This window comes from Octopus bimaculoides, chromosome 6 (assembly GCF_046866305.1).
Source record: "Octopus bimaculoides isolate indiv1 chromosome 6, ASM4686630v1, whole genome shotgun sequence".
NCBI lineage: Eukaryota > Metazoa > Mollusca > Cephalopoda > Octopoda > Octopodidae > Octopus > Octopus bimaculoides.
The window spans coordinates 42,063,766-42,090,887 of NC_142933.1; the positions used below are offsets into that span (position 1 = coordinate 42,063,766).

General features: G+C 35.9%; 1 protein-coding gene across 1 annotated transcript in view; it reads right to left on the minus strand.

The window, feature by feature from the left end:
- LOC106869694 (uncharacterized) overlaps positions 1–24,508 on the minus strand; it is a 51,218-nt gene extending 26,710 nt beyond the window's left edge. The window contains exon 1 of the mRNA XM_014915533.3: positions 24,077–24,508. Within this exon, the coding sequence (XP_014771019.1) occupies positions 24,077–24,287 (211 nt within the window). The 5' untranslated portion in view covers positions 24,288–24,508. The remainder of the gene's footprint in view (positions 1–24,076) is intronic.
- Between the last annotated feature and the right edge of the window lie 2,614 nt (positions 24,509–27,122).

A 27,122-nucleotide genomic window follows, 5' to 3' on the forward strand; every position in this document is an offset into this window, starting at 1 on the left:
TTGAAGTAAGATCCTACATAGACAGTAACAAACTTGTCAACGTCAGAAGAAACATTATGAAGAAGAAATTACTAATTAGTAAAGAATAATTACAATTAGTAAAGGATCAAGGGAACGAAGTTGCTGCTAAAGAAGATACAACAGAGGAAATAATTATAGACCAACCAAGGTCTGATGAAAATGAGTAACGATAGAAAGAGTCAATGTAACTGATAAGCAAAGTGAAATATTCTCTGAACAAACCATAAACACTAAGGCAGAGGAAAATCAAATAGATGAAGAAAGTCACACAGAAATTGACCCAACTGAACTAGATGATCTAAAAGATCAAATCATGATTGAATGGCTGAAAATTAAAGAAACCAGTATGAATGAACGTGACACTCACCCCAAAATTCGCAACTCTAACCAAAACTTGAAAGTAATTGGTAAAATCTGCCTTGCACTTAAGGATATAATTTCTGCTAATGATGTTGATATTACTAACATCAACTACCTGTACTATGCATCCGCGAAGATCTCAACGATTCTATGTGGTGAAAAGATTAGAAAACGACAGCATTCCCACAAAAAACCTACTTTGCAAGAACGTATTCAACACTAAATTCAGCAATAATAATAATAATAATAATAATAATAATAATAATAATAATAATAATAATAATAATAAAAGAAATAAAACAGGACCAGTGCGTGTGTTTATTATTGGTACAATGTCCCTCCCGAGATACAATAAAATGCATTTCAACACACAAGTTCATATCAAGAATGTTGAAAACCCGATATCAAAACCACACACACGCGCGTGCACACACGCACTTGTCCTCACTTTCCCTCCACACTCTCATTCGCCACCTTGTCGCCTTCTTCCTACTTTCTCTTCTAGCACCATTAAAAATACTATGCATTTCCGTTTTATCTCTCCTATACTAACTCCTTTGTATTTTTCATAGCAAAAATTTACTTTTATTTCCCAAAATAACATTTGTCACTATTTTATTTCTTCTTTTTGTTCATCGTTCTTTATTTTAAATCTGGTTGTGTTGCTGAATCACACAGAAAGCCTCTTGTATAAACTGTATATATATATATATATATATATATATATATATATATATATATATATATATATATATATATATATATATATATATATATATATATATATATATATACTATATAATATACCCTGATCGTTTCCCGTTTTAAACTGTAGTAAACAGATGCACGCACACACACACACACACACACATATATATATACATACACATATCTATACAGCATATATATACATAATATACATATATTTATATATATATATACAGTATATATATATATATATATATATATATATATATATATATATATACATGTATGTGTATATATACATATATATATATATAAATATATATATATATATAAATATATATATATATAAATATATATATATATATATATATATATATATATATATATATATATATATATATATATATATAAATATATATATATATATATAAATATATATATATATATATATATATATATATATATATATATATATATATATATATATATATATAAATATATATATATATATATATATATATATATATATATATATATATATATATAAATATATATATATATATATATATATATATATATATATATATAAATATATATATATATATATATATATATATATATATATATATATAAATATATATATATATATATATATATATATATAAATATATATTGTTGTACTTGGGGATGGTCATATTGCCAGTTTAGCCAATCTTGCAAAACAAATATAAATATATATATATATATATATGTGTGTTTATATATCTGTGTGTTTAGGTGTGTGTGTGTGTGTGTATATATAATATATATGCCTGTATGTGCGTGTGTGTGTGTGTATGTATGTGTGTGTATATATATATATATATATATATATATATATATATATATATATACACACACATACATACACACACACACGCACATACAGGCATATATATTATATACACACACACACACACACACCTAAACACACAGATATATAAACACACATACAAACGTAAACCCACACGCGTATACATAAACACATGTATAGAAATATAAACACATATGCGTATATAATTATACCCAGCCGCCTCTGCGTTACTTCGTAGTCACCAACCACCATCACTACCACTACCACCACCACCTCTCCCACCAGCTCCAGCTCCACCTCCGCGATATCTTTGATGAATCACTAAATTCTTTCTCGAAGCACGCCCATTCTTCACTATTACGTTGTCGTCATTGTTCAACCCTAGGTCAACTTTCAACGGGCAGAACTATATTCAAAAACAATCTAGTCATAATCACCCTGTATTCATTTTTTTTTTCTTTCGTAGACGTAATGTGTCTTCGGACGTCATTTTCCTGTGCGGCCTTTCAGATAGTAGGCAGTAATTTGAGAGGGATTTTGTTGCCATATCTAGCATATCGAGAGATCTCTTACAATGCATCAGATCCCCAGGAACATCACATTATTTACCGGTAGGACATATATTTTTGCGGAACCTCTGATTCCGAAGCCATTCCGTATAACAGATTTTTTCCGAATCAGAAGTGAAGAACCCCCCAATCAAATATTAAATTTACCTTAAAAAAGGAGTAAATGAAATACAGGTACCTGTACATTAGTATAAATGATAAAAGTTTATTAGTACTATATTATGCAAAGTACTGTAAAACAGGGCCCCTCAGTTAACTAATCTGGTAGTCTGGCAGCCGCGGTAATTTGAAGTTTCTGCTTGTAAATTAGTGCGGATTATAAGCAGAAGCGTAGCTAATAGGGGAGCAAGGGGAGCGAGGCTCACACACCCCGGCCACATTTTCAACAATTTTTTTAACTCGTTAGTTCACTCGTGCGATAAAGTCGAATTTTTTTGTTTTCTTTTCTGCTAATAGCATGGTCTTCCATTATTTTATGGAGTCATTACTTTATCTGACCAGCCTCCGTGTTTTTATCCGTCTACTCCAGTGTTTATCAAAATGGACCCTTTTGATTTCTATTTTATTTGGATGGACCTGTCTAGCTATTTGATGATGACAAAATTCTGTTATAGTTTTATAATTAAATATGATTAGGAATTGTATGATAAAATTGCTAAAATATTTTGTATATTGTAGAAGTATAACCAATTTATTGCACAGTTTTTAACAAAGAAATCTTATATGGACTTCCAAAGGGCCATATGGACCCTGGTTGAGAACTACTGGTCTGCTCAATCTCCTGTGATTGACATCTGAAGAACCAAAACAAACCCTAACGTCATAACCCCTTGATATTGGACGATTCCAAGGAATTTCATCTTCTTCACGTCACACCTATATCACAAGTCGTCAGTATTATACGTAATGACATTGTTATTGAAACATGGAATTAATGAATACAGAATACAATTATGTGTACTATAATTAATGAAATATTTCGTGTAATATAAGAGAAATGAGTTAAAAATTGTTTGGTATATATCACAGCACCTTTTGTTATGTCCCATTAACTTTAGAACCTGGCTAGGTAACCATCGGTGTCTACTGTCTAAAACAGTAGTGAAATGTCTTGCCAAAAAAAAAAAAAAAGAAAGAAAGAAAGAAAAGAAAAGGAAGGAAGGAAGGAAGGATCCTTTCTGTTTGGCTGCACTTTTTGAAATTTTCAAATTAAATGAAAATTTTCAAATTTGGTGTGTTGAGGTAATTTTTCACGCTGAATCTCAGGGGCTAATTCACTTATCCCAGAAATTTTTTTAAAAAATCACGGAGGTTTAAAGTTTGATCATTTTTACCCAGTTAGAAAACAGGATTTGGAAGCTGTAATTTTGTGTGACTGCAATGGTAAGACGAGAAAACAATAATGTCAGCTTTGCGACCATAGCACGTGTTTTAAGCATTTAACAAGCGAAAACGACAAAAAAAACGTGTAAACAACCCATAATTTGTAATTTTAAGCATTCAAGAGGTGGGTATCGAAAATGCAACGTAAAATATATAAAAAAAAAAACAGCAAGAGATGGATTCAAGCAGGAAAACACAGCGTAAAATATCAGTTTGTAAACACACGTGGTTTTTCGTAAACAAGAGTACCAACGCTTGGTTTGTTACTATGGAAACAGGCACCTATATGTCTGTGGCTTTTGATTGGCGAAAATTACCCCAAATTTGCAAATTTTAAAAGCTGTTGACTGTTTATTTATTGATTTATGGCGAAAATGAATTTCATGTCAACAATTAACATACAAACCACATCAATACACCAAATTTGAAATCAATTGGAACAAAATTGAAGAAGTTGAAAAGCGGCAATCAAACAGAAATGATCCAGAAAAAAAGAAAGGAAGAAAGAAAGAAGGGAACAAACAAACAAAACAACAGGCAAACAAAGAGAAAATATTGTCTTATATTGCTTCGAAGCGAGCAGAAGTTGGATTATTGTAGTCGTTGTTGTGTTAACTCCAGATTTACTCCAATCGATCATTCTAGTCGTGACCAGTCGTGAACATCTAGGACTACATTATCTATATTATTTGAGGGAGATTTGGTTGTTATTTCTAGCAAGCCGAGTGGCTACATAGTAAAGGGCGGGAAAGGTCAATAAAGTCTTTATTTTTATTGATTTGATGTGGAAGAAGGAAGCTGTGCTCTTGGCCTTCGGAAGAATTTTGAGACAGGATGAGATGAACGAGTTTAGTGTTCTTGAACATTGTAAGTCGAAAAATGCAGAGAAGAATTCCAGGAAACCAACACTACTGGAGAGAAAGGAACGGTTTATATTGTACTTGTGAACAAATATGACGAAAAAGAATTCCGAAACAGCAAGAAATTGCGAGTGATTCAGTATTAAGAGACGCGTATTTTTGTAAATAACACTTAGTGCAGGGGGAAGGAAACACACACACACACGCACGCACAAGTACACACACACAAATACAAACACACACACACACACACACACACACACACACACACACACACACACACACACACACACAGACTGGATGTTATGAATGTGAAAGGTGAGTGCAGTTAACTGAGTCTTTTTGTGATTCATGTGGCGCCAATATATTTACCCCGCCCGCCATTGCTGGTACTTACTTGCGTTAGAACTTCATTACACACATAAATGCATATATACACATTGCGCACCGTCACAAGCATACACACAAGACACAGAGTCATACAAACACACACACGCACATGCGTTCCCACACAAAGCTACACATACACACCGACTCACGAAGGCTCAAGCGTGCATACACGCATATCTAAATATACAAATTATAAACAAACATGCGCATACGTGTATGCAAGTGTGTCTACATACAGATGTATATCTTATATGTGAGTGTGTGTATGTGTGCGCGCGTGTTGAGATATTATACAATTCGCTTATATTCCCCCCACCCCTTCCTTACAATATCATCATCATCATCTACATCATCATCATCAGCATCTTCCTCCTCCGCCTCATCATCATCATCATCATATCATCACCATCTTCCTCCTCCACCTCATCATCATCACTATCTTCCTCTTTCTCCCCTCCTCCTCCTCCTCCTCCGCCTCATCATCATCATCATCATATCATCACCATCTTCCTCCTCCACCTCATCATCATCACTATCTTCCTCTTTCTCCCCTCCTCCTCCTCCTCATCATCATCATCTTCTTAAAAATTATGATCATATCGTCACCACTCTCATCAAGATAATTATAATTGTTATCATCATCAATGTCATGAACAACACCGCCAACATCCCCTTCATCAAAACTAATAACTACTACTAACACTGTCATCACTCTGAATGAGCCGGTGACATGTCAAGCCTTCACCGAAAGTGAAATATTTAAAGTGGGTTTTTTCTTCACGATTTTGTTGAACTCAGCAGCTGCGCACTCCAAACCACAAAATTATCGAAAGCAAACATTCAACACGAATCACATTACACCAAAACAACGTGATGTCCAAAGGACTTTTGACCGATTTTCGCAAATGCAATTTTCGCAAAGGACTTTTGACCGATTTTCGCAAATGCAATTTTTGCAAAGGACTTTTGACCGATTTTCGCAAATGCAATTTTCGCAAAGGACTTTTGACCGATTTTCGCAAATGCAATTTTTGCAAAGGACTTTTGACCGATTTTCGCAAAGGACTTTTGACCGATTTTCGCAAAAACTTTTGACCGATTTTCGCAAACTCGTTTTAAGTATTCCCTTTTTAAGTAGCCAAAGAGAGGCGAGATACATGCTCTCACGTATACAAAGCATACACATGTGGATGCACACACATCATGGTGGTCGGTCGTCAACTGGATTTAGAGCATGGCCACTTTCTCATTGTAACACGTTTGATAGCATTTCTTCAGTAAGCCCTAAGATGACTATCTAACGTTGATTTTGTTTAAATTGGAGTTTATTCATTTATTTATTTATTTACTTATTAGTGAGAAATGCAGCATATAATTTTGTGAAAAACTGCACCAATAGCTTCTCTACCCTTCCTTTTACATTCGTCAAAAATAGATTTTCAGTTCAGAATTTGATGAATTGATTGGACGTAAAGAATAGCAATACTCCATTGGGGATGCTAGAGCTGTGTGCATATACACATCTCGTCTTCATCTGATATATGACCTTTCATGGATGAATAAGTTCAGCTTTTGAAAGTGTGATGCAATCACAGATTACACAGGCGAGAAAATCTCTGGAGCCTCAACCATGCAGTATTTCACCAGCCAACAAGTTTAGAGAATTATGTTTCACTCTTTGATGAACAATTCCAATTTTTCTCAAACTGGAGGCTTTACTTTCTGTTAATGAGCTGCTGTTTGATTCTTTTCATTCAGTGCAAGATGTTCCGAATGAACAGTGTTGGTCAGTGGCGGCTCGTGTATAGGAACTGCGGAACTGTAGCACCCGCTATTTCCACTCGATATCATCCATAACATTCAATATAATGAATCCTTTTCTCTTTAATTCTTTCTTTATACTTGTACATTATATAATCCTTAAGCTTAATGTCAGTTTATGAGAAAAATACAAAACTCCTTGTAGAGAACTGTGCGCTTCACAGTTCCCGCGACGCGGTGTTTGGCTGTTGTGCGCATGCTCACATAGAAAGCTTCACACTAAGGAGAGAGAGCACTGCGTGAACGACAGTGCCGGGTGAAAGGTAGTGTTTCCTTTTGACTCTGCGTGTGTTGTGCTTAAAACGTATTTATATTCTTGAATGTGATAAAGTGTAGAATTAGGTTATTATTCTGCTTCCAGCTTCAGTGTTGCTGCCAGGATTTGAAAAATAAGGCACATCCCTCCATCCGCTTATTATGTGATTTAGGGGGGATTTTTGAAAAACAAGGGGAAATTCGTGGCGGTGTTCAGTGAACAAATTAATCACACAATCCGGTAGTGGATAAAACGCGAACCAATCAAGTTTATGTATAAATTTTCTTTTTACATGTTTGTTTCCTTTTACACAATATTAAAACAACGTCTAAAAATTTTCTGAAGCAGCACCCCGACTAATTTTATTTACGAGCCGCCACTGGTGCTGGTATACTTTTCCAGCCATTGTCTTATACTAAAAATCATATCTGCGGTCCCTCTATTATATCTAAATCCACATTGAGGATCTGAAATAACGATGGAGCATAAACACGCCTACAGTCAATTCAATAAATCTGGTATTTTATTTATCGACTCCGAAAAGTGAAAGGCAAAGTTGACCGCGGTAGAATTTGAACTTAGAGCACAAAGAGCTGAAAAGGTTACTGCAATCTATCCGACGCTCTTATATATGTATGTGAGTGTGCGTATGTGTGTATGTTCGTGACCGAGTGAGACTACTTCCCACACTTAGTAAAACCGTCTAAACATTCTGAGAGACCAGGAAATTCCTGTGCACAAATTTGTTTTGACTGGATAACGCTTTGCACAATACTCCACCCATATTTCAGTGCAATTAACTATAAAACAAGTGGCACAACAGAGGTTGAGACGAATGGAAATCAACCGAACTTCAGGTTTTTTTTTATACGAGTTACCTTCTCCTGCAAGTTCTTACAATAACTACGGATCCTTCAACCCCAGTGGTTCACATGCAAGTTAACCCATAGCTGGGACCCTAACAAGTACTACTGCTTCGGCTCAGTGTATACTTGGGAACAATAGTGGCTAAGAAGCGGAACTTCCGCACTAGAGACCCACTACTGGATGCAGCTTAAAGTCAGATATGTGTATGTGTGTGCGTACGTGTGTGTATGAATGTATATGTATACACACATATACACATATCTATCCAGTTAATTTTTCTCTAAATGCTGGATGGTTAAAAACTTCTTTTTAATTTTAACGTTTCTAGTACAACTGACAATGGCGGCTAACATGTATATTATATTAAATTGCTGAATTCTGATCCATGGACTGATGGTCACAACAGCGAATAGACAGAGTACCAGATTACGAGCTACTGAGACAATTCTTCGTATACTGTCACTAGCACTTCACTGCTTTGTGTCTATGGCCATAAACACTTAACATATAACGACCCACGTGAGGGTGCTGAACAGCTCCTGGCTTTACGGGTATTGCGAAAGGCTTAGTTGGAGGCTTCTGAGTTCTTTTACAGGACTTAGAAAAACTGAATGACCGTTGCGGTTCGTATGTGAATTTGAGAGGGGAATATGTTGGATAAAATCATAATTAACTGATTTTGCTGTACTTTCTTTTGTATTTTCTTCAGGAACTTTTCAGCAACCCTCGTATGTTTAACCGAAAGCAGAAACCATGAAGTTGTACAGCTTTGCGTTGAAACTAACAAACTTATGAAGAAGGTTATACTTTCCTATGCTCATTTGTGGTAAATATTGAACGCAGCAGTATCTTCAGTGCTGTTTCGTACTCACAAATGGTCATGAGATTTACACCTCCATTCATTATAGATAATTTGACCATTGACAAATGCACGTATGATTTAAAGGAGATATTAAAACAATTAAAACAATTGCAGCGTGGAAGGTGTTTATAAGCCATTTAAAATAACACACAAAAACTGTTAGATTCACTTCAACATTTAAATTTAATTTGTCAAAATATTTTCGTCGCTTTGAGACCGCGACCTGTTCACTGACAAAATTTTGCGCTGCATCATAGAATGCAGCACAGATGCATATAAATGGCTTATAAACACCTTCCACGCTACAATTGTTTTCGTTCCAGCACACGATCTCAGATCAGGTCACTTGCTATGCGAGTACATCTCCTTAAAACAACTAACTATTGATAAAATGGTATGACACGACTCGATGCTATACGATAGAGAGGTCACTGGTTCTCGATTTAATGCTTCAATCCCACCATATGGTAGGCATTGTCTTTCATATATTTCATCTCGATAAATCAAGACCCTAGAAATGAGCCAGTTCACTATGGCTCTTCTCTTTCTATCAAAATTTTGCAGTGAGGTCGCAACAGCCTTTGCCTTCAGCAGGAAGAGTTGAGATAGAATCAATAAGATTGGTTAGGTGATTTAAATATTAGGCATCTGTTGTTTCATCAGTGAATTATTCTGACTATATATGGCAATGGAATGGCACCGCCAACAGATTCATATGAAACAGTATCAGCATGATTGTAATGTAAAAATAAATGAATAAATAATTTTTTAAAAATCACATAGGATTTCTCAACCACACTGTATTGTGTGAATGTGTAATCCTTTTCATGTCTCTATATATCTGTATAGCATGACATCTGACACTCAGCACTCCAACAGATAAAGCATCTACAGCAGAAGTTCTCAAACTTTTTGAACCACCTCATGGCCACATAATACCCTCAGCGCCCCACCTCTATTTTTTTTGTATAAATAAATATTTTATATTTTACTAATTTATATATATTATGAATCATTTGATATTTAATATAATATATAATTTGTATACAATACTATAATAATATTATAAATCATAGCGTCTCCCACTCCACTGCCTTCCTCTCAATGCCTCCTTTTTCTGTACCACCCCCACACCACCCTCTTAGACACTAGCGCCCACCTGGACCTGCTCAACGCCCACCGGGCGTTATAGAAAGGAAACGCGAACGTGGTTTTCTATTGCCTTCTCTAAGGCAAAATTTGAGCTCAGCACTACAAAAAACGAATGAAAACACTTGGCAACAGCACAAAACCTTCATTGCTGACTGCACTTTCAAGTCCAGTGCAGTACAAGGAACAACACAAATGAAATATTATTCCGTCAGGTCATCGTTGTAACTTCCTAACCAGCCGCATCGTTCTGTTATAATTTATTTATCATTTTAATCATTTTCTTGTCCCTCTACCTTCGATCATTCATAGAGTAAAGCATTACCGGAAATAAAACATTAACAAATCCAAAATATCTGGTGAATTAATTACGAAATTTGAGAAGGGATTCGCTGCATATTTATCAGAAACATTACTTATTTGCTTTTCATCTCTTACCAACTTATATTTCATAAAAAAAAAATAATAATAAATAACTAGTTACTTTTGCAATAATCATATACATCTTAAGGTATATTTTCTCTCTCAATGGTCTTTCTCTCGCTTATATAAAAACTATTACTAGAGTTGAATTGGTGAAACAGAACGGTACACGTAGGCTTATGAAAATTTTGTGTACTGGTTTACTTGTAGTGACTGTTTAGTCTTATTGTATTTTTCATTACCGCGCGCGCGCACACACACATTCATTCATTCACTGTATGTGAGTTTAAACAGAATAACAGTGTTTTTAACTTTTCAAGATTTAAGATTAGTTAGGCTACTTTTATGAAAGTATGTTAGTCATTCAACTTCGTTATTATCTGCTAATATTTTATAACTTGATAGTTTAACTCAGCGGTCGCCAAACCTTTTTCAACCATCGACCCCTTTAGCCACTTCTCCTTCCACATCGACCGCCCTCTTCATTTAAAATATCTTAATACCCCACCTTTCCGTACCATATCTTAAATGTGTACCGGATACTGATGCTGGCAACTAAAATGTTAGCAAAAATATACATGTACGACAAATTAAGAAATTCTATTGAAGATGACACATACTTTTTACATTTAAAAGTACGTGTTCGAGTATATAGTATTAAACTTTCAATTTTTATGAAATTGTTTTCACGGTTAGAAAACGTGAAAAACGCATCATATTGCTGGAATATCTTTTATTGAAATTGACAACATCAACGTGAGGGATGAGCATGCCGCTGACTAAGTATCTCAAGCAGTTCATCTGGTTGAGCTGGTCTTTCGCACGCCGACCCCCATTTGACCCTTTGGCTATCATCGAGATCCTGTAATTCCTCGACGACCCCTAGGGAGTCCCTCAGACCCCCTATGGCGACCCCTGGTTTAACTGAATCAGCTATATATCTATTATACAATTACATCGCATGAAACTAGCAGGTTAATAACCGATACGGCCTCACTAAACTAAATATACAATGACAATAAAAAAGGAAAATATTGCGGAAGTCCTACTTCAGTACAAAACTAGGTATTTCCTATTTGACGTTCGTAAAGTCGAATTTGTTTTAGTTTCAATTTCATTTCAACTCGATTGACGCCCTGCTGCTCCTCGTTTTTGAATCCCAATGAAATACAGATCAGCAAATAATACTGAACAATCTTTTTCTTTTTTTTTTTTGTTGTGTGAGATTTGTTTTTACTAATTTTAACATTTTTGTGCTAATTTCAAATCTCTAATCGGTATTTCTCTCCATGCTCCAGTTTTCTTGCAATCTGAAAATTAACTTTTTTGTACATTTATAGTTAAATTTGACATATTAGATACATATATCCTACTTTCAGAGAATTGACAATTGTGTTTTTTCAGATCTGATCATGGCTTCTTCAAGTAGACATAGATGCGTGAATAATCCTGATGGCTTCATCTATGTCTGTGGCTCCTTCACACTTATTCGTCAAAGGCGCAATATCACATTGTTTGTGAGACGGGCTTATAAAGCCTATTTTGGAATTCTCCTAGGCGAACGAGATAAAAAAAATGGGTCCCTCATGTTGTATGCCATAACTGTGAGGAAATGTTTCGTGACTGGACAAAAGGAAAACGAAAGGGCTCGCCGTTTGGAACTTCTATAGTTTTGGCGAGAACTCAGAGACCACACCAGTGACTGTTATTTTTGTATGGTCAACGACAAAAGGCATCGGCCAGAAAAATAGGCGTAAAATATCCTATCCCAATATTCCGTCAGCAATTAGACCTATTTTGCACTTTGAGACACTCTCAATTCCAGTTTACCTTGGGTTTACCGCTTCCGAAGACGAAGCAAGAGAACAAGAGTATGAGGATGATAACGAAGATCAAGCCTAGCACTTATTCTACCGCACTCTTTTGCCGAACCGCTAAGTTACGGAGACATAAACACACCTAAACCGATAAGGCATCGACCGGTCCTACCGCACAAGGACCAAGTAGTGTTGTTAAACAGGGTTCGTATTAGTCCTGTCAGCCAAGGAGCAGATGGTAGTGGAGTCGTACTATACAAGGATCGAGTAGTAGTGTCAAGCAGGGTCCCGTGTTAGGTCGGATATCATCCATAAAATTTTGACACTCATATGAATATTCATGTTGCGTTTATTTTGAGAAAAATTTAAAGGCGTTGTGCTTTAATTATAGTCTCAAACTTAGCAAAACTGTTATCTAATATATTTTCATTGCATCAGTTTCTCTCTTTGTGAAAAACATCAGACTGAAGCAGTACGACATGCATTTAAGTTTAGAGACAGAAAAAATATCACCTCACTGTATCAATGCGATTCAAAATTTAGAGAATCGAAAACGCTTCTGTGAAGCATACTCTTAATGGAGCAAGAAGATGCAACATGTCTTTATCTGAAAAAAATTCCACATCCTAACATAATCTGTATGGCGATATGCACCATTGGCTTCTTTTAATTAAAGACACTAATTTTGCTCCCTGTATTGAGTACCTTTTCTTTTGTCACACACATATACATATATAAAATTCAGTTATATTTTACTGGTAATGTGTCTTTTCAAGAACACATGTTAAATCGATTTTGGAACGAGATTAAATGTGTCTATTTCCATAGAAATAGAATTATTTTCACTTCTGTCTCAATTCTGTAATACGCATGTGGTTGGTATTGGCTTATGTTAAATAGTGCACAAATGAGTTATTGTCTAAAACTAAAGTATTTCAAAGTGAGTATTTCAAATTGTCGAAAGAAAGAAAAAAGAAAGCCAACAAAGAAGAATGGAAAGGAAAAAAATAATGGAAAACAGAACTAATCATATCATACGTATGTATCCCTGTGTGTGTATATATATACATATATTTATATACACATATATATACATATATATATATATATATATATATATATATATATATATATATATATATATATATATATATATATATATATATATATATATATATACACACACATATTTATATATACACACACACATATATATAATGCGCACGCGCAAATATGCATATTCGCATATGTTTATATATATGTATATAATATATGTGTATACATACTGGTTTTGTTTTTCAAATTTTAAACAATAAGCTACTTGTGCAGTATTAACCAAGTCCAACAGGAATATAAAAAATGAATGTGTGTGTGTGTGTGTGAGGGTGCATGCTTGTGTATGTGCGTGCGCCTGTTTGCATAATTTTTCTTCTCATCTATAAGTTTGTATATGATATGGTGACATTTAGTGATATTTAATAGCATGATTAGTTTGCAACTTTACGATATAATATGGTTTACATAGAAACAGTTGTTCTTTTGTTTTCTTTTTGTTTTCTTTCGTTTTATTTTGTTTTTGGAAGGGGTAGTACTTAGAGCACATTCTCAGAGTGCGGGAAGTTAAACAATGGCTGTGTCACTTGAAATGCTCGTTTGTGTAGGAATGAACGTCTGCTACAATTTGTATGTGTGCGTATACGAATGAGAACACTTCAAGGAATAACCATCAACCCATGACAAAAAGTAGGCAATGCTAGCTGCCATTTACTTTAACTATCTTTACTGTTGGAGAGGGATTGACTATAGATATATATGCAAAGAGAGAGAGAGAGAGAGAGAGAGAGAGAGAGAGAGAGAGAGAGAGAGAGAGAGAGAGAGAGAGAGAGAGAGAGAGAGAGAAAGAGAGAGAGAGAGAGAGAGGCAGACAGACAGACAGAGAACGAAACACTTGCAGCAAGAAGAAAAGCATGCATGCAAAGTAACACCTGGCCTTAAACCGAACATTTACATGTACTGTCTGACAATAAACTTGCGCGCCAAAAATCGAGATATACAGTCATTTAACGACCCACAAAGGAAGATAAACATGGCTGTTCATGAGACCTGATGAACAACGAGAAGCCATACAAGCATTTTATGCATTTATACATACAAATAAACACACAAACGTTTGTACATACATACATACATACATACATACATACATAAATGCAAAATTACATTTATAATAATAATAATTGGTGTAATCTGATAAGCTTGGATTTTCAGTGACAGAAATCAACCAAGTGACTCGCACATTACAAATACAATCTGTAAGCGAAACTATGCAAGACTTTTCTCAGGTTTAAAATATGACTTTGCTTTCATTATCTACATTCCAGTGATGGAGCTTTGTAACTTAGTTAAAAACCAGCTCCTTCTTCAAAGAAAGAATTGAAATAATTAGGAATAGACAAAAAACATACATGCATACATACATACATACATACATACATACATACATACATACATACATACATACGTGCGTACGTACGTAAGTACATGCATGCATGGTGGAAGTCAACTTATGACCGAGTAAGACTACATCCGAAACTCAGTAAGTCTGCTCAAACGTTCTAAGTGTTCTATAGATTCTTATGCTTGCATTTGTTCTGAGTGGGTAAAGGGTTGCACGGAATTGAATCCGCTTTTCAGTACAATCAGCTATAAAACCAGTAGCATCACAAAGGGTGAGACGATCAGAAACCAGCTGCACTTCAGACTTTCTTTTATACGACTTTACTCTCGACTAAAGGAGGTTCTAACGCGAACTATGGTGTTCCACTACCACTGGTCCACATGCTAATTAAGCCATATTTGGGACCTTAACAGGTGCTACTACTCCGGATAAGAGAAGATCTGGGAATAATAGTGGGTAAGCAGTAGTTCGGCACTTCTTAAAATCCTTGAAGTCCTGCACTAAGGCCTCTCTGCAAAGTCCAGTTTAAAGGCACACTCAGGATATACAGGCATGCATACATACATATATATACATGAAAGTATGTATGTATGTATGTATTTATGTATGTATGTATGTATGTACGTACGTACGTAAGTGTGCATATAAATTTGGTTACGAATTAAATCTGTCACTCTATGGGATTTCAAAAAGCCAGTTTATATTACATGCTGAAATAAGGCGGCGAGCTGGCAGAATCGTTAGCGCGCCGGGCAAAATGCATAGTGATATTTAGTCCGCCTTCTCGTTCTGAGTCGACTTTGCCTTTCCTCTTTTCGGGATCGATTAAATAAATACCAGCTGAGTTTCCAGGGTCGATGAAATCGACTTAACCCCGCCCCCGAAATTGCTGGCATTGTGCCAGAATTTGAAATCTGTATTACTTGGTGCAATGCAAGTGTATTTTTTCCCACACTTGCAATTGTAGCTCAAATGCTTAAAAAAAAAAAAAAAAAAAAAACGCAAAGAAAAGAAAAAGAAAAAATAGCTGAGGATTTTTTTTTAAATTTCATTTACAATGATTATATAATTGCGCTATATTTTAGTGTTTATAATCAACTATATGGAAGAAAAATAATAATAAAAAAAAAAAAACCAGCAGAACAATCTGCAAAAACTTGCTGATTTTAACAGATTGCGTTATCAAATATGACCAAACATGAACGTCACGACCTGTAGCAGTGGTGACAACAACAAGAAGGAGCAGTCACCTCCAAAAAACACTGCACCAACATGGCTGGCTGCAGCCTTAATGACTTAAACAAATTCAAGAATGGAATCAATGTGGTTGAGTTGTGCCACATTTCGTATTAATTAAAACAAATTTGATACAGAAGATCTGTTCAAATACATTTTATAAAGTTAACGCTGTTATCATAACCTAATTTTCTTTTTCACAGCTGCAGTCCAGGTCAGAAAATGCCTGTTTGCAATTATTACACTCTTCAACATGAGAAAAATGCCCGTAGAGAAGTAAAAGAAAAAAAGGCGGGCTGATGGAGAAACAAAGAGCAGAGAAAGAGCAGAGAGAGAGAGAGGAGGAGGAGAAGGAGAGAGAGGGCGAGAGAGAGAGACTAAGGGTGAGAGAGAGAGAGAGTGACAGAGGAAGAGAGAAAGATGTGGTGGGTGGGCAAGATAGAATTTAGGTTGCTGACTTTGAGCAGAAATTATATAAAAATGGAGAGGGGACTGCTATGTGAGAACATACTATAAGAAATGAGTCTCCACTTACGTCAGGTATCAAATCACTTAAATGCGTGTGTACACCAGTTATGTATATCAGAATAATTCATATATATATGTATATATATATATATATATATATATATATATATATATATATATATATATATATATATACTGGGTTATCCCAAAAATAATGCGGTTTTTTCAATTGCATGAACTAAAAGTCGGACGGGGGCGGGATAAACTACCTGCTATAAATGCAGGTAGTAATTTTACCTTGTCCATTTCTTTAGTACAAGTTTTGATGAGTGCAGTTCGATTTTAACGGTTATTTTTTTAAAGCTATAATGAAAGTGACAAAGGAGTATTCGGCATATTTTGCTTTATGAGTTCAATAAAGGCAACAACGCAACGGAAAGTGCGTGGAATATGATTGCAATATATGGGGATCGGACAATAAGCCAGTGTCAACGGTGGTTCCAGACATTCTGAGCCAGAAATTACAGTCTATAAGATAAGCCTCGTCTTAGAAAAATCAATAGAGCTGGACGAGGTCGTCCTACAAACCCTGGTGGAATAAAATCCCTTAGTAACTGTTGAAAAACTAGCAGAGAGGCTTGAATTTGGTCATTCAACCATTCATCGACACCCGTGTATCATCGGAAAAGTCAGCAAATTGAGTCAATAGATTCCCCACAAACTTTCCGAATCTAATGGCGCGCATAGAGTGAATGTGTGCTCTTCTTTGCTGTCACGTCTCACGAATGAACCTTTTTTTTCGGACCGAATAGTGACTGGTAACGAGAAATGGGCTCTCTATAAAAATGTCAAGCGCCGAAGACAGTGGGTAGAGAAAGGAGCAAAAAAATTTTTCACCCACGTAAGGTGTTGTTATCTGTTTGGTGGAATATAAAAGATTTAGTCCACTTTGAACTTTTAAACCCAAACCAAACGATAACAAAGGAAATCTACTGCAAACAGCTTGAGCAGTTTAAGTCAGCGCTATAAGAAAAGCGACCATCTTTGGTTTCAAGACTAAAGGTGTTCTTCCATCAGGATAATGTTCGGCCACATACAGCGAGGATGACATTCCAAAGGCTGGAGCAGTTTGAATGGGAAACGATGCCCCACCCAGCATATTCGCCGGACATTGCCCCATCTGATTATCATTTATTCCGCAGTCTTCAATATCATTTGGACGGAAAAATAGGAATTCTGTAGACGAAGTCAGAACAGTAGTGAAGGAATATTTTTCGTAATGGACAAGTGAATTTTGGAAGAGGGGCCTTACAAGTCTACCAGATAGATAGAAGAACATTATTGATGAAGGAGAGAATATTTTAGATTAAAAAAGAACTTTGTTTATCTCAATTTTGAAGTATAAAAAAACCGCATTAGTTATAGGATGACACAATACAAAACATCGCAAGCCAAGATTTGCAAGCTTATGAAGCAAAACTTAAAGCAAGTTTAACTGAACACACGAATAGCTGGTCGGTCATCAAAAAGGAAGAGAGGGAAAAAAGTAGTAGTAGTGGTAGGAGGAGGAGGAGGAGGAGCAAACGGGACAACTTGAAAGTTTCATGGCCAAATAATTGCAAATTTGAAGTTAAGGGTTAGGCGCGAACTTTGAAAACATCTTTCATTATTGTATCACATTTCTTACTTCTCATAATGATTGGTATTACAAGCTGATCTCCAAGCCACAATGTAGTCGGTTGCTCTAGACCAGTTTTTCTCAACCATTTTGTTTTACCTATGGACCCCTTTGATTGCTATTTTTTTATCTATGGACCACTTTGATTGCTATTTTACTCAGAGGCAGGGACCGACATAATCATTTGACGTCTAAAAACTCCTATTATATTTTTATGATTGAATATTTTTTTTAATGATTAAATATTATTAAGAATTGTATACAAAGCTGTTTAAATATCTTGTGTATTGTGTATTGTTAATGCCCCATGAGAATGGCGTGATGAACACCATGTTTTTGTTTCTCCTCTTCCCAGCTTTCATATCCATGTTAGAAGTGATTATTACAGTAAATATTGGTGGATTGGCAGAATTGTTAAAGCATCCAGTCAAATACCTTGCAGTGTCTCCATAAAGTTTAACAGTTAAATCTTATATGGACCTCCAAGGTCCATATAGACCCCGGTTGAGAGCCACTACTCAAGACTATCGCTTCAAGTTAGGTAACTTTTAAGATTTCTGCTAAACTTTCACCTCGTCTACCGGTTTTCCAACTTCCGACTGATATTCGGATAAATTCTAAATAAAAGAAGTTTTTTTTTTAAAATCTTCTTGTAGAAGCATATGCTGACCAGCGGTTTAAGGAATCGACTGAAAATCAATGTCATCAGAGATTAGTGGTTGACCGAACTTTAAATATTTATCTTTTATCTTTTATTTTTTACTTGTTTCAATCACTGGACAGTGGCCATACTGGAGTACCACCTTAAAGAGGTTGAATGAATCGACCTCATTAGATTTTTATTTGTTTGTTTTTGGAAAACCTCGTACTTATTCGATCTCTTTTGGAAAGCCTGGTACTTATTCGATCTCTTTTAGCGAACCGCTAATTTACCGGGACGTAATCAAACCAACACCGGCTGTCAAACGGGGGTGGGAAATGAACACAAATGTAAACACACACACACGCACTCTCTCTCTCTCACACACACACACATACACACATACACATACACATACACACACACACACACAAACACACACACAAACACACGCATACACACACACACACACACACACACACACACACACACACACACACACACACACACACACACACACACACACACACACACACACGCACGATGAGTTCTCTCCGTTTCCGTCAGCCAAATAGACTCACAAGGCTTTCGTCGGCTATAGTTAGGAGGCACTTATTTAAAGTGTTACGCAGTGTAACTGAACCCAGAACCATGTCGTTGAGAGGCAAGCTTCTTATCACACGACCACACCTTAAAACTTCGAAAAAATTATCTTATTCAGAAGAAGCCACTTATTTATTCATTTATTTATTTTACATATTAGACATGATAAACCTTCAGAATCACCATCGAAGAAAGAAAGAATGAGAGAAAGAAAGAAGGAAGGAAAGAAAGAAAGAAAGAAAGAAAGAAAGAAAGAAAGAAAGAAAGAAACAAACAAACAAACAAACAAACAAACAAACAACCTGGAAAATCGCAGACCAATTTTGAAATCCTACTTTTTGTGCAATAAATAAACACATTAACAGTTAACGACAAAGTTTAGCACTCAAATGATGCTGATATTAGTTTCTGTTAAATCATTAATTTTTTTTTTTTAAATCCTGGAGAAATAACTTCTCTAAACACTGATAATTGACATTGCGGAAAATAGCCTGAATTGAATATTTCCCGCTACGAAGCACGTTGTTGCCCTATGATCATGATCAAAGGTAACTATGCATTGACCATACTGTTTTTTTGTCTAGGACTACGCCGTCTCCATGTGTCCTTCTTGCTTTAAGAGAGACTTTGTCCCTATTTTTAAGAAGATCAAGTGATGGTGCCAAGTCTGTTACGTGCAACTCATGTAGCATGTTCTACAAGAACTTGTATTACTATAGTAAACTGTTCTATCAGTAAGCCGTTTTACCGCAGTAAACTATACTACCACTGTCAACAGTTCTACTTGAGTAAACCGTTCTACCAGTCAACTGTTCTACCATGCTAGACCATTCTCCCACAGTCAACTGTTCTACCAGTCAACTATTCTACCACAGTAAAACGTTCTTACAGCAAAGCGTTTTGGCACGGTAAACCGTCCAGCCACAGCAAGCCATTCTACCACAGTAAGCTGCTGTATCACAGGTAGCTGTTCTACTACATTAAACTGTTTTACCACAGTAAACCGCTCTGCCACAGTAAACCTTTTTTATCTCTGTAAATTGTTTAACCTTTGTAAGCTCTTTGACCACAAAAAAACTGTTCGGTCACCTTAATACTTCTACCACAGTTAACTGTTCTTCTGCAGAAAACTATTTTAGCACAGTAAAAGTTTCTACCACAGTAAGCCGTTCTACCATAGTAAACCATTCTACTACAGTCACCGAGCGCCAATTCCGATATTATTCTTAGTCTTTTCTCTCACTGCCTTTGTCTATTTATTTGTTTGTTTATTTATTGTATTTGATAATTAGGCTTTCTTAACTACAACGAATAAAGGACCAATACTTATTTCCACTTTTCGAAAAATAAACCTAGCCCTATATAGGATGGTAGTATATTGCAGGTATACTCACAAGTATACAGCGAGATTATTTGTGAGTAATTAGGATGCATATATGCAAGTGTATAGAAGATATCTTCTTTGGTGTAGCGAATAGAAATTTTATTAAAATTTTCAAGTCCATTTGATAAGACATTCGTCGGTCCTACAATGCTACCACTGCCTAATGTAACTGTGAGTGAACCAATGTACTTACTTACTTGCTTTCTTACTTAAAATTAGGTTTGGTTCTATCAATGATGGCCAAATGCCTTGGGCATGGGTTTGAACCAATGTTGATCAAAGGATGTGAAACGACGATCTCTACTCCAAAGTTTACGTGTTAGCAAAGAAACCTCGTGTAGCCGCATGACCTCCTAGAAATAATTTTCAAATGTTCCTCCAAGTCTAAATCACCTAATTTCACCCAAAACCTTATTCTCTTTTTTGTGAAAAAAATAGATAAGTAAAGATTGGATAACTTCGTAATAGATATACTAACTATTAAAAAGATGGGATGATCACGGCTTGAACATCAAACTAAATCAAGAGTAACCTGTGGTTAAACAACACCAATATCCATCATAAATCAATTACATTAAATTAGTGGTCTGCTACCTTCGTTTCCTAAGTCACCTCGAGAACACTATCATACGAAGGGGAGCTGAAAAGCTCCTGGTGTCACGAAAGGCCTGGTTGGAGGCCCAACATTCCGCGTTCTTTAACAGGACTTAGGGAAACTGAAGGACTGCTGCAATAAGCGTATGAATCTGAGAGGGAAATATGTTGAATAAAATCATAATTAACTGATCCTCCTATGTTTTATTTTACCCAAAGTCAGGAAATTTTCAGCACCCCCTTGTGTGTATATATAAATACACCTATACTTTTTTTTCTAATCACTGGTGGGACACACATTTTGCTGGAACGTTATAGTGAGGGTTGGGGTAAAATAGGTTGGGAATCATTGCTTTAGTTCTTTTGAAAAAATGTGTACTTGATGTATATATATATATATATGTGGCGGGGTCGGGGGGAAAGAATGTATAGTGTGTGTGTGCGTATGTGTGTGTGTGTGTGTGTGCGCGCGCATGTGTGTGTATTTGAATATATGTACAGACAAACACACGTGCATACATATATGTAATAACGCCTTTTACATATTTTACAAATATATTTTTCCACATACGAGAGGGAGAGAGAGAGAGAGAGAGAGAGAGATAGAGAGAGAGAGAGAGAGAGAGAGAGAGAGAGAGAGAGAAAAGAGAGAGCGATTATTTGCAAACTTTGGTATACAGTTATTCGTGCGCGCACAAATGGATTCTATGCGAAAGATTTTTTAAAATCTCTTTGTTTCTCTCTCTCTCTCTCTCTCTCTCTCTCTCTCTCTCACCCTCTCTATCTATCCATCCATCTATCTCGCTGTAAGTTTGTGCGTTTGATATTCTGCTTATGTTTGTTTATACAATATTCTCTAGAACTATTATTATATCTACCCGCACACATGAATATACATACAAGCATTCAGGAATTGCAAACATACCTAGATACGTGCCCACACATACGAGCGCGTGTGCACCGCACGCACACACACACACATACATACATACATACACACACACACACATACATACATACATGCATACATACATACATACATACATACACACACACATGCATAGAGGGTGAACCTAAATTCACGAAGGGGTCTGAAATTTCAATAATTGTTTTTTTTTTGTTTTTTGTTTTGATAATTTGTTTGCATTTTTCTTAAATATTACATATCAAAAAGTCATCACGAACGAATTTCAATATTTAATAACAATATTTAAGAAAAGTACAAAAAAAAAATCTCAGACTCCGTCACTTTTGGTCCACTCCATACATACACACACACACACACACACACACACACACACACACACACACACACACACACACACACACACACACACACATACATACATACATACTATGTTACAAATGATCACAATATCTGGGACTAAAATTCTGCAATATCTTCTTAAGATTTAAAGAATGATTGGATGGTTAAAGCAAGATATTTTCTTTCACTACCTTGCTACCAAGCAGGTGACCAGTTAGTACAAAATTATCACTATGGTTACAGCAAAATCATCTGCACTGCCAAGTAATCATTATATGGTTCTCATTAATAATTAGCACTATCTTAATTATGCTAGAATATATATTGTAGTACAGTTTGTTTTGTTTTCTTTTTAGCATTAAAACGATAAAAAAATTTCCCATTTCCCAGCCATATGTTCCCGGGTTCAGTCCAACTGCGTGGCACCTTGGGCAAGTTTCTTTTGCTATAGTCGCGTACTGACCAAAGCTTTGTGAGTGGATTTGATAGAGGAACTGAAAGAAGCCTGTCGTATATATATATATATATATATATATATATATATATATATATATATATATATATATATACGTATGCATATATCTATATGTGTCTTTGAGTCTGTGTTCGTTCTCCACCACTGCTTGACAACTGGTGCTGGTGTGTTTACGTCCCCGTAACAGTGGTTTGGCAAAAATAAACCGAAAGAATAAGCACCAGGCTTTAAAAAATAATTAGTACTGGTGTCGATTCATTCGACTAAAAATTCAAGGCGGTGCCCCTGCATGGCCGCAGTCTAATGACTGAAACAAGTAAAAGATAAAAGATATCTTCGACTTAACGAATGTCCAGCATTTTTGGGGACACTTCTCTTGTAATTAACCCGTTAAATCGAGTGATTACCCCTCCCCCACTCCCCCTCTCTCTTTCATTCTCCCTCTATCTCTCTCTCTCTCTCTCTTTGTATGTGACTGCCAGTGCGAGCGTGTATGTATATATGCATATTGATATTTATTTGTATATTATTCCGTCGAAGTATAATAAACACATAACTATTTGCTTTTCAAATAAGTTCCATTGAGCACTGAGGTCGATGCATCCCCAAAATATCAGGCCTTGTGCCCATAGTATAAAGGAATATTTATGTGTGTGTGTATATATACATACATACATACATACATACATACACACGTACATATATATAAATATATGCACATAATGACACGCGCACATAAATGTGAGAGAGAGTGGGGGGGTATCTGTGTATGCGTGTATGTGTGTGTGTTGTGTGTGTGTGTGTGTGTGTGTGTGTGTGTACATAATCCTTAAAGGAGCACGGCGCACATCGGTACGCTCAAAAATGGTAAAGAACTAAACATGGCACTAAAAGAAAGGTGCACAATATTAATTTAGGAGAAAACCAGACCTACCTGCATTGTGTCGACTGACGGCGCTGACTTCATAACACACTTGGCGAGTGCAGAAAAATTTTTCCCAAAGACCGGTATGCTGTTGGCCGTAAACCACCCAGTGTGAGGTTGAAAAACCAATGATGAACAGAAGCAGACCTAGTAAAAGGAAAGCTAAGGCAATATTGATCCATCGGGAATTTGAGGAACTAATTACAATTTTGGTTGGCATTTTTAATTTTTCTCAAAAGTAATCAGGAAAAAGTGTTGGTTGTTTTCCTTATTTTTTTTTTTACTTAATCTTATTGTCCTGTTCTTGTAGTTTCTGATGATGGTGGTGATGAAGATGTTACTGGTGATAATACGGGTTTATTATATAGTTGTATATTATTAATCTTCCCCACTAGCTAAGAGAAGTCTGCTCAATGTAAGCTCGGAAGAAGTCAAATGTGTAAGGTAAAGAGAATATGAGTGGGCGATATAGAATAAGAAAGAAAAAAAAAATGCAATGATACAAACGTTTACAACTGAACCTAATTGTGTGAAAAAGCCACGCCCACAAGGTTTCTCCTCCAAAAGGCCGATGTGAGATAAATAAATATATAAATAAAATTAGAAAGACGACAAAGAGAAAGAGAAAAAGAATAAAACTTGAAATAAAACTTAAAAATAAAGTTATAAATAAAAATAAGAATAAAACTTAAAATAAAAACTTAAAATAAAACAAAAATAAAATGAATACTTTTTTTTATATATTTTATTTCAAAGTTAATTCTAATTTTCAACGATTCTAGTTTATACTTTGTACTAGATGGACCAAAATTCACGCACCATGAGTAAAACTTCTGTTATATTACTGCACATTTCTAAACCCACGCTTTATATTTTCATCACAAATGTCAGATATTTTGGTTCGTAACTTTTGGCCCACGCTGTATCTAATTCTGTTGGTGCGGTTAGAACAGACCGCCAGTTAGAAGAAGTAGTTAGAAGAAGTAGATAGATGAGGTCACATATTTAATTTGATACGCTTCTGAGATTGTGATTTCAATTCCACAGGGTCTGATTTTTATCGTTCGATCTTCTCTTCAAAGTATATATATATACTATATATATATATATATATATATATATATATATATACTATATATATATATACTCTATATTTATATATATGTATTATCTTTTACTTGTTCCAGTCATTAAACTGCGCATGCTGAGGCATCACCTTGAAGAGTTTATAGTCGAATGTATCGACCCCAGTACTTTTTTTTTTAAAACCTGGTTCTTATTCTATCGATCTCTTTTTCCGAACTGCTAAGTTACGGTGACATAAACACACCAACACCAGTAGTCAAGCAAACACACACACACACACACACACACACATATATATATATACAACAGGCTTCGTTTAGTTTCCGTATACCAAATCCACTCACAATTCTTTCGTCGGTCCCAGGCTATAGTAGAAGACACTAGCCCAAGGTGCCACGCAGTGGGAATGAACCCAGAACCATGTGGATATATATATATATATATATGTGTGTGTGTGTGTGTGTGTGTGTGTGTGTGTGTGTGTGTGTGTGTGTGCGTGCGTGCGTGTGTGTACCTCTTTACCCATTCTACACAGCACATTCCTTGGATAATGGAACTGCAACTGTAACATACCACATATAATTTTATTTTAATTTTTATTTTATACTTCCTACATCTCTACATTTCCAAAATAACTTCTTATATTGAACTCTACTATTTTCTTCTACTTAACTCTCTCTCATATCGTCTCTGACGATGGGAAATCTTTTATATCCCTGAAACAGTTGTAAAGCTACCTTTCTCTTTATAAATGTCCTAGAAATTTCACACTGCCTTGGGTTTGTTGTCTCCTTTTTTAAAAACATATACACGCTCACGCACGACCCGTGTTAAACTCCTCACTCATACCATAATCGAACCAGGAGCCTAACAGCGGTCCTTCTGTAGCACTTACATCGCCTTACCTGCCTTTTGGGTCTTCTGTACCAAAACTTTTCATACACACGCACACACACACACACACACACACACACACACACACACACACACACACACACACACACATACACACACACACACACACACACAGAGTAAGGGCTTAGTGGTTTGGATGTTGGAATCATGATCGTAAGATTGTGGTTTCGATGCGTTGTGTTCTTGAGCATAACACACCATTTTATGTTGTTCCAATCCACTCAGCTTGTAAAAATGGGTAATCCTGCGACGGACCAGCGACCTGTCCAGGGAGGAATATATACGCCAGAGAAACCGGGAAACCGGCCCCATGTTCCTTAAAGAGTAATGTGGACTAACCAAACAAACCAACACTGGTTATCAAGCGGTAATGGGGACAAACGTGGAGCCGCGTGGCTTAGTGGTTAGGGTGTCAGCATCATGATCGTAAGATTGTGGTTTCGATTCCTGGACCGGGTAACATGTGTTCTTGAGCAAAACACTTCATTTCACGTTGCTCCAGTCCACTCTGCTGGCAAAAATGAGTAACGCTGCGATGGACTAGCGTCCCGTCCAGCTGGGGAACACATACGCCATAGAAACCGGGAAACTGGGCCCATGAGCCTGGCTAGGCTTTAAAAGGGCGCATTTATTTTTTTTTATAATGGGGACAAACACGTGCGCGCTCACGCACACACATATCTTTTAAATTCGTTAATAGGTATGCAAATAAAGCTCTTATTTTATACTGGCTACCGTCTAATGATACTGACTTGTAGGATACCGACTCTGATGTCAAAATCACGTGATTTGTGGAAACGTGCGTAGCGACGTATTTATGTATTTTATTTTATCAACTGTTGTAGAATGAAACGCAAAGTCCACTTCGGCAGGCTTTGAGCTCTGAACGTAAAGGACAATAAGTTACTACTACAAGGCATTTTGTCAAGCACACTCTACAGATTCTGCCAGTTCACCCCACACAAACACCATTAATACATGGTATAAAGGAGGCGATTTCTATATCTTCCTACTATTTTACTTTAAGCTGGCTTTATGCTTCGATAGCAAATTG